A 17,171-nucleotide genomic window follows, 5' to 3' on the forward strand; every position below is an offset into this window, starting at 1 on the left:
ACCTTTCAGCAAAATCGGTTCAGCGGTTTAAGCGTGAAGTCGAAATAACAGACACACACACTGTCGCATTTATATTATTAGTATGGATTAATTCAGATTAGTCCTAATTCCTATGCCTATATAATAAAAACTGCCTTAGATACCAATATTTTTTAAATAATAAAAATTGATGTTTTTTTCCTGGCCGACCAGGAAAAAAACATCGATATTATCAAACGGGAAGGGGATTATCCTACACTTTACTGTAATAAACTCTTTTCATCTCGAGCTTATAATCTACAGGGCTGCTAAAAATTAAAATCTACTTTAATAACTTAAATTTGACTTATGAATCTTTGAAATCTCCATACCCATTAAAATCGGTTTAGCGCTTCACGCCTAGCAACAGAACGACAGACAGACATTAATAATATTACGTATTAAAACTACGTATAGAACTGCGTGTTTACAGTTCATACGCTCGGCTTAGAAAGTAAACACCGTTCCCTTGTTTTCGGTACTCATTACGGGCAAATGAACGCAAATATTCCATCCATAAAACATCCTCTATTATGCGAGATTTTATGTGTATAAAGACTAAGTATAATATCTCTTATTCGTAAGGTTGTTATTGTTGATTTCGTTGCTACACGTGTAATATTATTTAGGGCTTAGTTTATACCGAAACGACACGTGGAGCGGTGACACATTTTCGAATAACAACATAAAAACCATAATATTATGTGCAAAAAAACAGTGGGCGATTTATATCACAATTTTACAAGAAATAGTTCAATTTTGTATGTATAAGTAAAGCTTTATAAAGCGGCACCATTACTTTAAAAAAATATCGCCGTACGGCCAAAGGCCCTTGTCGGTCTAAACCTTTTTTATCATGCGATCCCTCTGGTATAAGAAAATATTTCGTGACCCCCTTGATTTTATGTTATGTTTGTATATATATATGAATATTTTTTTTAAGTTTCCTACTAATAAAAATCTTTTTGAAAATATTCTTTCAACAAGATTAATATAATTTTTATTTCATATAATAACTATTTCAGTATTATATACTTAATATATTTATATTACTGAAATACTCCTCTCGACCTATGACGACGATGACAGGTTGAAAAACAATAGTCTACAGAAAGCGTAGCACTGCGCCTACGGCGTAGAACGCTGCAGCCAGTACTCGCTTCGGTTCTGTATGCAGTTTATTATGCACTGACCCTTGTATATTATATCGCACCGATACAAATATACCGACACGCTTTTAAAAGTTTAGTCCTCGTCTGATACATTGAAAAAGCTGCTCGATATACCAGCAAGAAATAATGTGTTTAAAGTATAGCCCAAAAGCTTTTCGAATCTATGAAACGTAAGAGCCCCAAACAATGCACTTGCATTTTGCACCTTGTTCAAAGAAAAACGAAGTAAATATCATATTAAAGACGGTGGCTGTCCGCTGTCGCCGGTCCGTCAATAAGTGCTATAACTCACCGGGAAGCCATCGCGACGTGGCCAGTGACGTTACCATGGTAACGTCCAAGCAACGTCTGGCGCCTCTACGTCGCTAATTTAGATGCATTTTTGTGATTTTTTTCTATCGAGAAAATGTTAAGATATCGTGTTTTTGCTCAGATCGAATTCTCGGAAATATAATGAAGTATCTAATTATTGAAAATGAAACAATTCGAAGGTTTTTTCAAGTATAAAAATGAATCGACACTTTAGGGTTAGTCGCCCCGGGGGCGATGCCGGTCCGTCCACGTCGTGTCCCTGGGCACCTCCCCCGTGCCATCGTGAGCGTTTTTCACGATGACACGGGAGGGGTGGCTGAACGCCGGTATGTGTGTTTGTGTGTGTAATTCTGTGTATGCATGTGAGATGGATGGGCCCGTGGGCCCCGAAGCCTAAGCTTTTGTGCCCGGTGATAGGCTGCATGGTCACTCGGCGAGTTCAGGCCATTAGGGCACAAGGTCGACCCAGCCTAAAATGGGGTTTTCAACATGGAAGGTCGCCTTATGAAAAATAATCCCCGGGTGGGTTCCAGTAAGACTGGAGAATCCCACACTTCCGTTTCGGCGGAAGTCAGGCCCTCGTATACGGGGGGGCCACATAATGCGAAGGAGGAGAAGGAGGTTAGGAAGAGAGGATTGAAGAAAACCGACGACGATGGCAATGGCTCTATGGACAACGTTAGGCAAGATGATACTGGATCTATGGTGACGGCGAGTGAGGGAGAGGGAGGATCACGAGCAGCGACGCCCGTGGCCACCTCTGTCTTCACGAGTAGGCTTCTATTTGGAAGTGACACTGACGGAGAGAGCGGCAGCGGGTCTGCTACCTCTCAAGGCTTAAAAGGAGTTGGTGGGAAGGGGAAAGAACGGGACAGGTTTCTACGTAAAAGGCGTGGAAATCCAGATAGCCCTGAGAAGGACAAGGAGACGCGAAAACCTGTCTCCAAGCGAGGTAGAGGACGCCCTGCCACGACTGGCCATAACGTAGACTTGGCCAAGGATTCCAAAAAGGATCATAATGATCAAGTGATCAGAGCCTTGGAGGTCGAGGCCGAGAGCGAGATTCTGGAGTCAGCGAAAGGTGTTCCGCGGCTTCGGTCACGCCGGCTGTCGGAGTCCTCCGGTATATCGGATTCGGCAATGATGGTAGACGAGGAAGTGACTTCGGCCCAGTTGGGCGTTGTGATTACGGAGAGCCTTGGAAACATCTCAAACGTCGTCCAAAGTTCTAAGAATCTCAAGGGGACGTCCGTGGCCGCCTTGAAAAAGGCAACCAGCGCCATACAAGAGGCGTGTTTCACGCTTCTTAAGCGCACAGCGTCAGTTGAAACGAGGGCTTTAGAGGCCGCAAACGCGCGCCTCTCTAAAGAACTGGAGGAAATAAAACGCGAGTTGGAGACCGTCAAGCGAAAGATGACGGAAGCTCAGCCTCAGTCAGCTTCCAGGGAGCTAGATGTAGAGGAACTGCTGCAGCGTGCTGTGCGCGAAGCGGTCTCCGTGACCAGCGCCAGATTGGATGCACGGATTGAAGGACTAGAAGCACGGCTTCTTCCGGAGCCGCGCCTGCGCCCTCCTCTCGCCTCAGATAGGATTCAGGATGGTTCGACAGCTGCAATAACACCTGCAATGTCGACACGATCGAAAAAGAATGGTACCCCGGCCCCATCAGTCACATCTCTGATGCCGCCGACGAACCCAGAGCATGCGCCGAAAAAACAAAAGAAGGTCCGGAAGACTGCGGCTGCTAGAGAGGCGGCGAGTGCACGTATCGACGTCACCGAGTCAGAAGCAGTACCTATACCACCTGCCACTGCAGAGTGGTCAGAGGTGGTTAAAAGAAACAGGAAAAGACAGGGAAGAGAACAGGAGACAGATAAGCGAAGTTCCTTAGCACCGAAGAAACGGAAGAAGAAAAATAAGGTTAAGAAACTGCGCGCTCCTAGGTCTGCGGCTGTGGTCCTAACCCTTCAGCCGGAAGCTGAGAAGAGGGGAGCTTCATATGAGGAAGTTCTTGGTGAGGCGAGAAAGCGCATGGATCTGAGGGCGCTCGAGATTTCGGCGATGAGATTCAGGGTCGCTGTTACTGGAGCCCGAATTTTTGAGGTCTCTGGTGACGCATACAGTGAAAAGGCTGACGCCCTGGCCGGTAAACTAAAGGAGATTTTGGGGGAAGAGAAAGTTAAAATCTCTAGACCCCAAAAGTGCGCCGAACTACGAGTGTCAGGCCTAGACGACACAGTCACGCCTACCGAGGTTAGTGAGGCGATAGCGAAGGCTGCCAATTGTCCTGTAGAGGCTGTTAAAACAGGTGACCTACGCAGAGACCGACGCGGTCTGGGCACAATCTGGGTGAGATGTCCAGTAGAGGCTGCCAGGATTGTCTCCAGTCCGCAATTTAAGCTGTATGTGGGCTGGGTAGTAGCACAAGTTAAACTACTGCCATCGCGGCAAATGCGGTGCTACAAGTGTCAGGAGGCAGGCCACGCAAAGGCTAAGTGCACCTGTGACATTGACCGCAGCGGACTCTGCTTCCGCTGCGGACAACCGGGTCACGTATCGTCGAAATGCGAGAACGCAGCCCACTGCGCTCTTTGTGAATCTAAGGGCAGACCAGCCGACCATCGCGTGGGTACCAAGACCTGCGGTAGACCGGCTCCTAAAAATAAGACAAGCTCTGAAAAGAGCAAGACAATTCGAAAACCGGCTACGACAGATCCAGCTGCGACCCTTGAATCTGAGCAGGCTGATTTGATGGACACCACTAATAATGGCTTACAAATTTCTACAAGTTAATCTGAACCACTGCGCCAATGCGCAGGACCTCTTCGTCCACTCAATGGCGCAGTGGTCCATAGACATTGCAGTAGTGGCTGAACCGTACCGCATCCCAAATCGTACGAACTGGACAGGTGACGTGGACTCTTCCGTAGCTGTAGTCACCGGGCCTAGAATAGTGGCAAACGGCTCAACCCAAGGTCAAGGCTTCGCTACGGTCAACGTTGGATCTTTCACAGTTGTAGGCGTTTATTTCTCGCCGAATAGACCGTTGAGCGAGTTCGAGGTACTTTTGTCAAGACTCTCTGCTTTTATATGTGAACAGTCCCAACCGGTTGTCGTCGCCGGGGATTTTAATGCCAAGTCTCAGTTGTGGGGTTCCTCGGTGACGAATGCCAGAGGCCGAGTGATCGCCGATTGGATCAATGCAATCGGACTTGTCGTGCTCAACCGCGGCAATATGAGCACATGCGTACGACATAATGGGGAGTCTATTGTCGATATCACTTTGGCTACGTCCAGTATTGCTCGCCAGGTGAACAGATGGCACGTCATTGAAAACGTGGAGACGTTGTCGGACCATCGGTATATTCGGTTCGACATCGACAACGCCTCGGATAGAAGAGGTCGCCAATCCTTGAATCATGGCGGTCCCCGGTGGTCCTTGCAACGTCTTGATAAAGACGTGCTGAAGGAAGCCGCCATCGTGCAGTCTTGGGTGCCTATGCCTCCAGACATGGATGCGGAAGCGGCCGCGCAGTGGCTGACTGATGCCATGACGCAAATCTGCGATGCATCCATGCCCCGAGCTAGACCGGCAAAACATCGACGCAACGCATACTGGTGGCGACCGGAGATACAGCAACTCCGGGCCGAATGCGTGGCTGCACACCGTCGCTATACTCGGCTGCGAAGACGCAGGAACCGTAATGCTGAAGCGGAGGAGGCTGCCTACGAATTCTACAGGTCGCTTCGTTCTTCCCTTAAAAATAATATCCGGCGAGCCAAAAACGAGACCTGGAAAGAGTGGCTGGAGACTCTCGACCAGGATCCGTGGGGTCGTCCCTATAAATGTATGAGGCAAAAGCTTCGTCCGGCCGCCCCACCTCTCACCGAAAGTCTGGATCCGCAGCTAAGGGAATCTGTCCTCTCCGCCCTTTTTCCTCCAAGGGCTGACTGGACTCCGCCGACGATGGCGCCACCAAATGATTCCGATGACGAGACAGACGAAGAAATCCCGCCTATAACATCGGCGGAACTTGCAGTGGTAGTGGCAAAGATGCGACAAAAGAACGCGGCTCCGGGCCTAGACGGCATACCGAGCCGCGTGTGGGTACTCGCATTGGAAGAAATGGGGGAGCGGGTACTCACCGTACTGAATATCTGCCTATCGCAATGCCGATTTCCGAGTTGCTGGAAGCGCGGTAAGCTAGTCTTGCTCCGTAAAAAAGGTAGACCAGAGACTCAGCCTTCGGCGTACCGCCCGATCGTTCTCCTCGATGAGGTGTGCAAGATACTCGAGAGAGTGCTCGTTGCGCGCCTCACCGAACACCTTAATCGTGTTGGCCCGAACCTTAACGCCAATCAGTTTGGCTTTCGAATGGGACGATCCACCATCGGGGCGGTAGATCAATTGCGGACCATTGTAAGGGAAGGAACCGCCCGGGGCGAGGTAGTTTTGGCAATATCCCTGGATATATCTAATGCCTTCAACTCCTTGCCCTGGGCAACGATAAAGGAAGGGCTCCGGTATCATAAGGTGCCCAAGTACCTGAGAAGGATTCTTGGAGATTACCTTTCGGTGCGATACATAGAGTACCCAACAAAAGAAGGCTGGAAAAGAATGGCAGTTGTGTGCGGTGTTCCACAGGGGTCTGCCTTAGGTCCTCACTTGTGGAACATCGGATACGACTGGGTGTTACGTGTCGCCAACCTGCGAGGAGTTGTGCTGCTGTGTTATGCCGATGACACACTAGTTATCTGTCGCGGGAAAACTTACCGCGAGGTCATTATTCTTGCGACAGCGGCGGTTGCCCAGGTGGTGCGCCGCATCCGCGCTCTGGGCCTGGAGGTCGCCATGGAGAAATCCGAGGCGATCTGTTTTCATGGTCCACGAAACACGCCACCGACGGGAGCTGCCGTAATCGTAGGCGGTACAAGGATTGAGGTCAGTCAGTCCATGACCTACCTGGGTCTAGTGCTGGATAGCCGGTGGACTTTTAAAGAGCACTTTCGCCGTTTAACGGTGAAAGTTTCCAAGGCCGCCGGCGGTCTAGCGGGCCTTCTCCCGAATCTGGGGGGACCCAGTTTGGGGTGTCGGCGCCTGTACATGGGAGTAATCCGCTCCATGTGTATGTACGGTGCGCCGATATGGGCCGAGCGACTGACGACCAGGACCAGGAGAATCCTAACTGGGTTACAACGGACGATGGCTATAAGGGCGATAAGGGGATACCGCACCGTCTCTAAAAATGCTGCGTGTGTCCTTGCCGGCAGTATCTCGTGGGATATTGAAGCCGAGTCACTGGCTGAGATATTTTGGCTATGCCAGGAGGAACGTGAGGTAGGACGAATCCCATCGATAGACCAGATACGGAGATGGAGAAGAGCAGCACGGGACCGAGATTTTGACCTTTGGCTCGGTCGTCTGAATGAGTCCCTAGTCAGCGTCGAGCTGCTAAACGCAATGCGTCCCGTACTGAGGGAATGGGTGGACAGAGACAGCGGTGCGTTGTCGTACCGTCTCACACAGGTACTGACCGGGCACGGCTGCTTCGGTCAGTATCTGTGCAACATGGCCAGACGCGAGCAAAACACTGCTTGCCATCACTGTAGTGACGACCGGGATACGGCGCAGCACACGTTGCTCGTCTGTCCCGCTTGGAGCAGTCAAAGAGCGGCCTTACAGGCCACTATTGGACCCGACATCACGCTGCCGGCCATCGTTCGTGCGATGCTGGACAGCCAACACTATTGGAGGGCAGTCGAGGCATTCGCCGAAGTGGTAATGTCGTCGAAAGAGGAGGCGGAGCGCAGGCGAGAGGCGGAGGCGCTCGATCCTCAGAGAAGGCCGAGGCGGAGACCAAGGGCCAGACATGGTCGCGATATCCCGCCTTAGCAGGGGAGCTCGGGGCGACGGTATGGGGCTGCCGTCGCCCATGACATCGAGCCCCGGGTAGGCCACGATGCACTAGGTGTTCCAGTGCATCGTCGCGGAGTAATGTGGAATGGTGTATCCACGAGTTGAGCCTCAGGTGAGGCAGAGGCGGTGGGGCTGCGGTCGTATATCACGCATTTCCCGTAGTCCCACCTTCAGGAGCAGGAACACCGTTGGGGTTTCAAAAAAAAAAAAAGGGTTAGTCGCCCCCTTAAAGTTGCAGCGACGTACCGTTGCCGAAAAATTACGAAAATTTCTATGCGCATTGTCACTTTGGGAGCACTGTGCAATGTGCATTAAAGAAAAAAATAAGCAAAACTTTTATTTTGCTCAATTTCTTACTGGACACCTGTACAACATTCATCATAATCGGAGTATTTACTGTAATGGCAGCGCGATCTGTTCCAATCTTTGCGTTTGATCCCTTGCGACCGCTGGGTAGCACTTGAACAGAGCACCCGTGGGGTAGATGCTCACAGCCACGAACACCGGTTTCGAGCTGATCTTGTTAGTCCAGCTTTGCTTTTGTAATCCATAGTGATACGTATGAGTCATGACTTAGGTCTTACCTTGCGACCGCTGGGTAGCACTCATGATTGAACAGAGCACCCGTGGGGTAGATGCCCACAGCCACGAACACCGGTTTCGAGCTGATCTTGTTAGTCCAGCTTTTCGAAGACTTCGTGCTTTTGTAATCCATAGTGATACGTATGAGTCATGACTTAGGTCTTACCTTGCGACCGCTGGGTAGCACTCAGGATTGAACAGAGCACCCGTGGGGTAGATGCCCACAGCCACGAACACCGGTTTCGAGCTGATCTTGTTAGTCCAGCTTTTCGAAGACTTCGTGCTTTTGTAATCCATAGTGATACGTATGAGTCATGACTTAGGTCTTACCTTGCGACGGCTGGGTAGCACTCATGATTGAACAGAGCACCCGTGGGGTAGATGCCCATAGCCACGAACACCGGTTTCGAGCTGATCTTGTTAGTCCAGCTTTTCGAAGACTTCGTGCTTTTGTAATCCATAGTGATAAGTATGAGTCATGACTTAGGTCTTACCTTGCGACCGCTGGGTAGTACTCATGATTGAACAGAGCACCCGTGGGGTAGATGCCCACAGCCACGAACACCGGTTTCGAGCTGATCTTGTTAGTCCAGCTTTTCGAAGACTTCGTGCTTTTGTAATCCATAGTGATACGTATGAGTCATGACTTAGGTCTTACCTTGCGACCGCTGGGTAGCACTCATGATTGAACAGAGCACCCGTGGGGTAGATGCCCACAGCCACGAACACCGGTTTCGAGCTGATCTTGTTAGTCCAGCTTTTCGAAGACTTCGTGCTTTTGTAATCCATAGTGATACGTATGAGTCATGACTTAGGTCTTACCTTGCGACCGCTGGGTAGCACTCAGGATTGAACAGAGCACCCGTGGGGTAGATGCCCACAGCCACGAACACCGGTTTCGAGCTGATCTTGTTAGTCCAGCTTTTCGAAGACTTCGTGCTTTTGTAATCCATAGTGATACGTATGAGTCATGACTTAGGTCTTACCTTGCGACCGCTGGGTAGCACTCATGATTGAACAGAGCACCCGTGGGGTAGATGCCCACAGCCACGAACACCGGTTTCGAACTGATCTTCTGCCGAACCCTCGCCGTCTCGAAGATCTCGTGAGCGTTGAACTGCAGCAACTGAAGGTTCTGGGTGATGAGCTCGCATATTGATTGTTCCGCTACAAAAAAGAGGTCAGTTAAAAACTTGCTCATTTTTAAAGGTATCAAATGAAACCTCCTGACCGAATGAAAGAGCCGCATTATGTACCAATTTGTTAGTCAAACAACGTTTTGTCCTCTGTTAAAAAAGTTATTTGACAGTCAAGGACAAATAAGTCTTCCGATAGAAAAGTCTCTTGAGCGACACGGAAGAAACACTTTATAGTTTATACACAATTTAATAATAAGAGGGACAGATCAAAAAATACATTCAAAGACTTAAAAGATACAATCAGAAAACAATATTACGATTCTGTGTAAGTTATCTTAAATGGTGACGCCGCTTTAAAGTAAAAAACCGTGTTGGATATGTTTTAGATTACTTGTTTTCTATGTAGGCCGGGCCGGCCTTACATAGAAAAAAAATGGAACAGCAAGAAATGGAAATGGGCGTAAGCGACAAAATGGTTTTTGTCGCGTAATTTAAAAACCATAAATACATTTCATATAAGCTATAGGCAAATTAAAGTGTATGCTTGAACCAATCTATGTACAAATTTTGGAAGTTTGAATCACTCTCCTCTGTTGGCAAAATAGGAATCCCTTTTTTAACCGACTTCCAAAAAGGAGGAGGTTATATGTTCGTCTGTTTTTTTACAGAGTTCCTTTTGCTTGATTATTCTGTGTTATAAAAGTTGACCAATCGTGTTATGCTATGGGTAATTCAAAGACAAAGACACGATAAATACTGACAATGAACTTTAATTTCTTAGCTTTCGTCATTGCTGAGAAAAACGATATCGCTACAGCCAAATTATAAAAATCTAGTACACTACGGGCGGAGGATTTCACGTACGCGTACATTATTAAAATGCAACTCAGAAACCAAGTTTGGTCTACTTAGGAAAACAATAAAAGTTCGTTTAACTCGACTCCGCAAAAGGTCGGAGAAAAAATGGGATATATTTTCTTATCCCTCACTTATTACATTCTTTGTGGATTCCGAGAACATGTTAGAATATTATCAGTATCGTATCGGCCTTATTAAGCTTTAGGTTGGTATCGGCACTTGAAAGGATGAGCATTCACAAGACAAAAAAATTATCAAAGTTGAAAAAGATAAGGAGACGCAAGTTTCGGTCATAAAGTAGAAGATGAGATAAGGTTAAAATACTATTTTAGGAAAAACTAAAAGGGGCAATCGGCGCATATTGTGTACAATAATGTTATATTACAATAACTAACATACGCTGAACACTATAGCTATAATTTTTTTCTAATCACTCAGCTACTAAAAGGGCCACGCTTACCCTCCCTTATTCCTTTAAAAACACCTAAAAATCCAACACTTCGTATACCCCTTCCACTTATGCACCGCAAATTGTGTGGGCGCCTTTGAAGCAAAACGCTACTGATAATATTCGCTACTGATAATATTATTTATACTGTACAAACACAGCCGTCGGTGTTTGTAGAGTGACGCTTTACCTTTTATGGCTAACTACCTCCAACAACTTACCAACATTCAATTTAGTATGACTTAACAAAAAAACTCATCGAAGCATATAATTGTTGGATACTATACTTTACGTGGGAGAGCCATGCTTCGGCACGGCACTTCGGCCGGCTCGACCGGAGAAATACCACTTTCTCACAGAAAACCGGCGTGACACAGCGCTTGCGCTGTGTTTCGCCGAGTGAGTGTGTTTACCGGGGGCCCAATCCCCTACCCTATTCCCTTCTCTACCCTCCCCTATGCCCTACCCTTCCCTAAACTCCCCTATTACCCTATTCCCTCTTAAAAGGCCGGCAACGCACCTGCAGCTCTTCTGATGCTGCGAGTGTCCATGGGCGACGGAAGTTGCTTTCCATCAGGTGACCCGTTTGCTCGTTTGCCCCCTTATTTCATAAAAAAAAAATACTCGTCGGAAAAATATTCTTACCTTTATTTACATTTTCATTCACACAATATTTGAAGAAGCCGCCTCTTTTCAGACATTCGGTGAGGAATATCGACATCACGACACGTTTCAAGTAATCCGTACCCTTTCTTCTGCGCGAGTGGGTACACAATGAGTATATTTGGGCGGCTGTAAACTCTAATTTTTCATGGTAAGACATTTTATTGTCTACCTTTGTTTCCGATTCACCTGTCGCTTCTTTCTCATTGAAACTTTTCAAAGCCCTCTTTGAACGGTTCAGTCTTTCCTTCCTACTTTTTATTTTAGATTTTTTCGCAACTCCCTCGATGTCGTTAAGCGTCGATCCCTCCACTGTTTTTAGATCGCTCTTTATGTGCTTCGAATGAATCAGTAGGCTGGTTTCGAGGCCGGCCTGGGTCACCATTCTTAGGGCGACGTGGCTGAGTATCGACATGCCCGATCCTAAAATAATATTCACATAATTAGAATAATACTAAGCAATGGAAATAGTTTATTACCATAATGTGCGTAGTGTACATTTGATGTTTTTTTTTTTTTTACTAGAGATCGCCCAATGGTCGAAATTCGACCTTAAATTTAATTATCTTTTTCTTTTGGCTCCCCGTTAGTATTGACTATTTCAGATTTATTAAAAAAAAAACAACAATCCATTTTTAATATTTTGACAACAGACTTCAATCATAAACAAAGGAGTATTATTCGTGTGTAGAGGCTTGTCACTCAAAACATGGTGTGCGCATTATAGTGTAAACTTTACACGTTCTATTTATTAAAATAATGTATGACAAAAGCATAATTTTAAAACAATATTAGCTCGATGCACTCCTTCTCCATATAAACTACAACTGTGCGAAATTTCATTCTCCTACGTTTCCGCATTTTTCGTAAAAAGGGTTCGAAAGTTTTTCGCTTGCAGATTCATATATAAATATTTCTACAAAATAATAACACTTTCGCAAGAAAAATACCTCTGTTTCTGCTGACAAAACATAACATTAAACATACCGATAAGTATGTCTTGGAACTGACACTCGAACAAATGGTAGGTGGACAAAGCCTCGTCTCTGCACCGCACGCTACAGAACGCTACGGCCGAACATCTCGAACACCAGACGGGCGCTTCGTCTTCAAAATCACTCAACCTGTTAAAGAAAAGAAATAGAAACACAATAATCGAGACGCCTGTTCAAATAGTACCTAGGTACGAACAGAATTGATTTTATTTTTCATAAATGGAGGCTTTAGGGGCGGAATTGTGATTTGAATTAGAAAAACTAGATTTTATATGTAGCCCGATATATTAGCTAGACGATGAAGTAGGTAAATTATAAGGTTTGTTAAAATTATAAGGGAAGAAAATTAGATCGTCTTTATGTTATAAATGCTAAATCTTCTCAGTAATCTTCCGCTCACGTCACGTAATCTTCTAATATTATTAAGTATGTAATATTATTAATTTATTACTAAGCGAGTCTGTTTACTCGGCGTCATTCAGCCCTTATTAACATACATTAATAATTCAGGTATGAAAAATAGATGTTTACCATGTCTCACACCCGATGAACACATGAAACTTAATCATAATAGTCGTCTGTCAGGAAAAACAAACACCGCGTTACACGTGAAACGCTTTGAAAATAACAAGAATTCCGGGATCTGGTCTAACGCTGTGTGAATATAATTATGTGAATTATACTAGCCCCGCATTCCATTTGATGTTAAAAACGATCAAAACGCTCAAAATGCCTTTTATTTTGAGCGTTTTGATCGTTTTTACTTTTTAACATCAAATGGGACGCAACTCCGTTGCGTCAAAATTCTTTTATAGCGCAGGAACTTTATAGTTTTCCCTGATGAACGGTATTATATTATATGTCCTTTCCCGGGACTCAAACTATCTCCATACCCAGGAAAGTCATTTCATCGGTTTGGGCGTGAGGAGGTAACAGACAGACATACACACTTTCGAACTTATAACATTAGTATAAGTATTAGTATGAATTATGTTTGTGATTTCATACGTTTTTGTCTTCAACGTCACTGTCGAAATTATCGAATGCAAGTTATGTATTACGTATTACCATTATTATAGACCAGTGGTCCCCAACGGGTTTCATACGGGCCACAAACATATTTTAGTGTGGGTGTCGCGGGCCACAACAAAAAAATTAGGGCTCAAAAAACATTCTTCAAAATTAACAATTTAAAAGTCTAGAACACGTATTTCACGACATCACGCGGGCCTCAAATAAAGTCCCGGCGGGCCGCATGCGGCCCACCGGCTGCGGATTGGGGATAGCTGCCGTAGACCAATACAATACAATGGGCATTGTCAAAAAAAATCACATTTATATTTTTTTTTCGTTAAAATAGGAATAGAGAGAAATTTTAGGAATATAAATTAAATAATTTTGAAATTCATGGGCTAGTTTTTTCTCGATAATTTTTTAAAGTTTCGCTCTGACGTCATCATCGGCGGCTAATTGACCTCTGCAGTGTTTTAAATTTCCTTTCAATCTTATTTATAATGGCTGGTTCGTCAAATGCAAGTTTTCATTATGTGAAAGCTGATACGAGAAGCTTACCAAAAGTTCGAAACGTAATGTTGGTCGAATTTATTGCTAATTTAACGCCATTGAAGGTCAAACTAAGGTTAAACATATTTGTTCAAAAATATAAGTAACTAATGGGTATTTTTTTCGTTTATATACAGAAAAACGATCACTGACCTTATTCCTCGAAATGTTTTTGTAATGAGCAAAATTAAAAAAAAATGGACAATCCCCATTACGTACCTCTTAAAACAGTGCAGGCAATGTGATCCGTAGTAATCAGACAACAAGCAGGCGGCGTAAGGTTTGTCCACTAGAATCACGTCGCCAGTTTTAATTTGGTCGTTAGCGACAACATACCGACCCTGTAAAAGGAAAACGTGCAATAAGCTTCCAAAGATTCGAAAACACGGCAGCTTTTTAATTGAAAATATACAAGGTGTAACCAAACTAAGTGATATTACTTGTATCTCATAGTCATGTATCTCATAGAGTCCACTGTGAAAGTAGTTATCGTTGAAACCATCAAATGAGCCCGTCAAAATGAACAACTTTTTCTATGAGAACAATGCTGGGAACTCAAAAAAAATGCCGTCTTCATACCCATAAGGATGCCCGGATCGACAATTTGTGTAGGTATGAAGACGGATATTTTTGAGTTCCCAGCATTGTTCTCATAGAAAAAGTTGTTCATCTTGACGGGCTCATTTGATGCCTGATGGTTTCAACATCTTGTATAATAGCAGTACATAATAATATAATTATGCTTTTTTTATGTAATAAGGGGGCAAACGAGCAACCTGATGGAAAGCAACTTCCGTCGCCCATGGACACTCGCAGCATGAGAAGATCTGCAAGTGCGTTGCCGGCCTTTTAAGAGGGAATAGGGTAATAAGGTAGGGTAGGGATGGGAAGGGAATAGGGGAGGGTAGGGAAAGGAATAGGGTAGGGGATTGGGCCTCCGGTAAACTCACTCACTCGGCGAAACACAGCGCAAGCGCTGTTTCACGCCGGTTTTCTGTGAGAACGTGGTATTTCTCCGGTCTAGCCGGCCCATTCGTGCCGAAGCATGGCTCTCCCACGTATATGCTTTTATAATAGCAGTATTAAAATTCAATACAAAATTAACCGGTAAGAATTTTAATAAAGAGCATGTAAAACTTTTCAATGCACAATATTCACGTAAAATTCCTCTCATTTTACACAAGAGCTATCTATCTTAACCGTATTCTTTCTTGTAAGGTTTTATGTAAATAACGAAGTACCTTTTGTTCTTCCTCGGCGATTTTAACAAGCTTAGACAAAGCAGGCATGTTTAGCTTAGCGCCTCCAGTGACTTTGATACCTGGAAAGCGTTAAACAATTTTCAGCAAGGCCCAGTAGCGCCAATCTGAGTTATTTGTTAGGCTCTAGAGTCCAGTCACGAAATCAGCGGGCAGCGGGGCGGAAGCGGCCGCGGCGCGTGACAATGTATAGATAGAATGTTTACTCGGAGATTATTGAGGTTTTTTAATCGGAAACACCATACGCACGGCAAGATGTAACCCGACTAAATACCGTTTTTACGCACTTTAACAGGAGCGATTTTAAAACTTAAACGGAAATACAGTGCCGGATTTATATTTTTTATAAGGGTAGGCATTTTTATTAAATCTTCCGCCCCCTAGGATGCTGCCACCACCCTAGGACGCTGTCGCTTCCTCTAGGCCGCTGCCGCCCGTAAGCCGCGGCCTACACGGCCTTTTTATAAATCCCGGGCTGCGGAAATATACTTTTTTTCCTTGAAGGCAAGTCGTTGTAGCCCTGACGTCACTACGACCCTTGAGGATCTATAATTGTGACTCCTTCGCACTAGAGTACCGGAAATATACTTACTAGGTTTCTCTACTGTAACCGGTGGTTTCACTGTGTAGTCTAGAGACTGGATATCATTATTAAGCTGCTGTTTCAGCTTCTCATCGCCTCCCAGCAACCTTCCCGCCAACTCATATGACACCTTCGCCCGAGTTGGTTCTCCTGCACCTATAACACACATTTAGTCATGTGGTAAAGTAGTATGTTATTGAGAAGAGTAAGTATTTTATGTAGTATATAATTAAAAATAAAATGATTATGATTTAGGGTTACACACCCCTCCCCGGTTCACTGTGAAAGTGGCAGCGCTGAAACAGTAACATATTTAAAAAAAAATCTCATTCAAAAATAGAGGTTAAAAGTGAGGCTGAAGTTATGTGCGTCGTCAGCGCAGCTGGTCAGCTACTTTTACAGTGAACTCGATACAAGGGACACATACAGTATACACGTCATAAAGTATTATCACTTTGTTTTATTACAACTTTTATAGTGATTACCCTTCTTTTTAGCGTCGTGCTTGGATAAAAAGGGCTAAAATTAGCATACGACATTAATACATTAATAACATTTTTGACGTGGGAGAGCCATGCTTCGGCACGAATGGGCCAGCTCGACCGGAGAAATACCACGTCCTCACAGAAAACCGGCGTGAAACAGCGCTTGCGCTGTGTTCCGCCGAGTGAGTGAGTTTACCGGAGGCCCAATCCCCTACCCTATCCTCCCTTATTCCGTTCCCTTTCCATCCCTACCTTCCCCTATTACCCTATTCCCTCTTAAAAGGCTGGCAACGCACCTGCAGCCCTTTTGATGCTGCGAGTGTCCATGGGTGACGGAAGTTGCTTTCCATCAGGTGACCCGTTTGCTCGTTTGCCCCCTTATTTCATAAAAAAAAATAAAAAAAATACGACCCGAGTAATACATGAAAGTTTTATTTTGAGTTTACCCGCAAAGGGCTTTACGTGGGAGAGCCATGCTTCGGCACGAATGGGTCGGCTCGACCGGAGAAATTCTCACAGAAAACCGGCGTGAAACAGCGCTTGCGCTGTGTAAATGTTTTTCCCTATACATTATCTCGAGTATACACAGTTGATGTCAATTATGTTGGCCAATTCTCAGACTTAGACGGAAAGCACACAAAACTTCATCAATATCAGACCAGCCGTTTGGAGGAGCTTGGCAACAAACACCGCCAGTCAATTTTATACTTACATCAGATTAGATTTTCTTCGCTTTTAGCTTCATAAAGCCTTTTTTTTATAATAGAATATCATAGTCATAAAGTCTATTGTTATCGACACTTTAGAGATCCTTAACAAAATTTTAGATAATAGAATCACTAACAAACCTTTACACTTATTTTACTCACCTACGGTCTACGATCAAAAGTTGATATGTTTTTACGAAGTGTGAGATTATTTTATATTCCCTTTGATCTCGTTTCATAAATAAAAGAGTAAGCTGCGCCGTCTGCAGAGCTTATAGATGTCATTATTTCGGATGAAATTATTTGGTTCGAACTTTATGAGTTGCAATAACTCGAAAAGCTCGAATCGTCATACTAAGCCTTTTTGCTTTAAAATTATTTTTCTGAATTATTGTATAATTATTATTTTTTAGTACACAGATGGTTGTTATTTTCTGCGATTATCGGGTAGGATTAAAATCCAGATAACT

General features: G+C 44.8%; 1 protein-coding gene across 1 annotated transcript in view; it reads right to left on the bottom strand.

The window, feature by feature from the left end:
- LOC121739293 (SET and MYND domain-containing protein 4) overlaps positions 1-17,171 on the bottom strand; it is a 39,179-nt gene that overhangs the window by 9,890 nt on the left and 12,118 nt on the right. The window contains exons 5-10 of the mRNA XM_042131671.1: positions 15,519-15,665; positions 14,909-14,988; positions 13,887-14,008; positions 12,097-12,233; positions 11,092-11,532; positions 8,988-9,168 (exon numbers count right to left, since the gene is read on the bottom strand). Of these exons, the coding sequence (XP_041987605.1) occupies positions 8,988-9,168; positions 11,092-11,532; positions 12,097-12,233; positions 13,887-14,008; positions 14,909-14,988; positions 15,519-15,665 (1,108 nt within the window). The remainder of the gene's footprint in view (positions 1-8,987; positions 9,169-11,091; positions 11,533-12,096; positions 12,234-13,886; positions 14,009-14,908; positions 14,989-15,518; positions 15,666-17,171) is intronic.

The sequence above is a fragment of the Aricia agestis genome, chromosome Z (genome assembly GCF_905147365.1).
Source record: "Aricia agestis chromosome Z, ilAriAges1.1, whole genome shotgun sequence".
NCBI classification, from domain to species: Eukaryota; Metazoa; Arthropoda; class Insecta; order Lepidoptera; family Lycaenidae; genus Aricia; species Aricia agestis.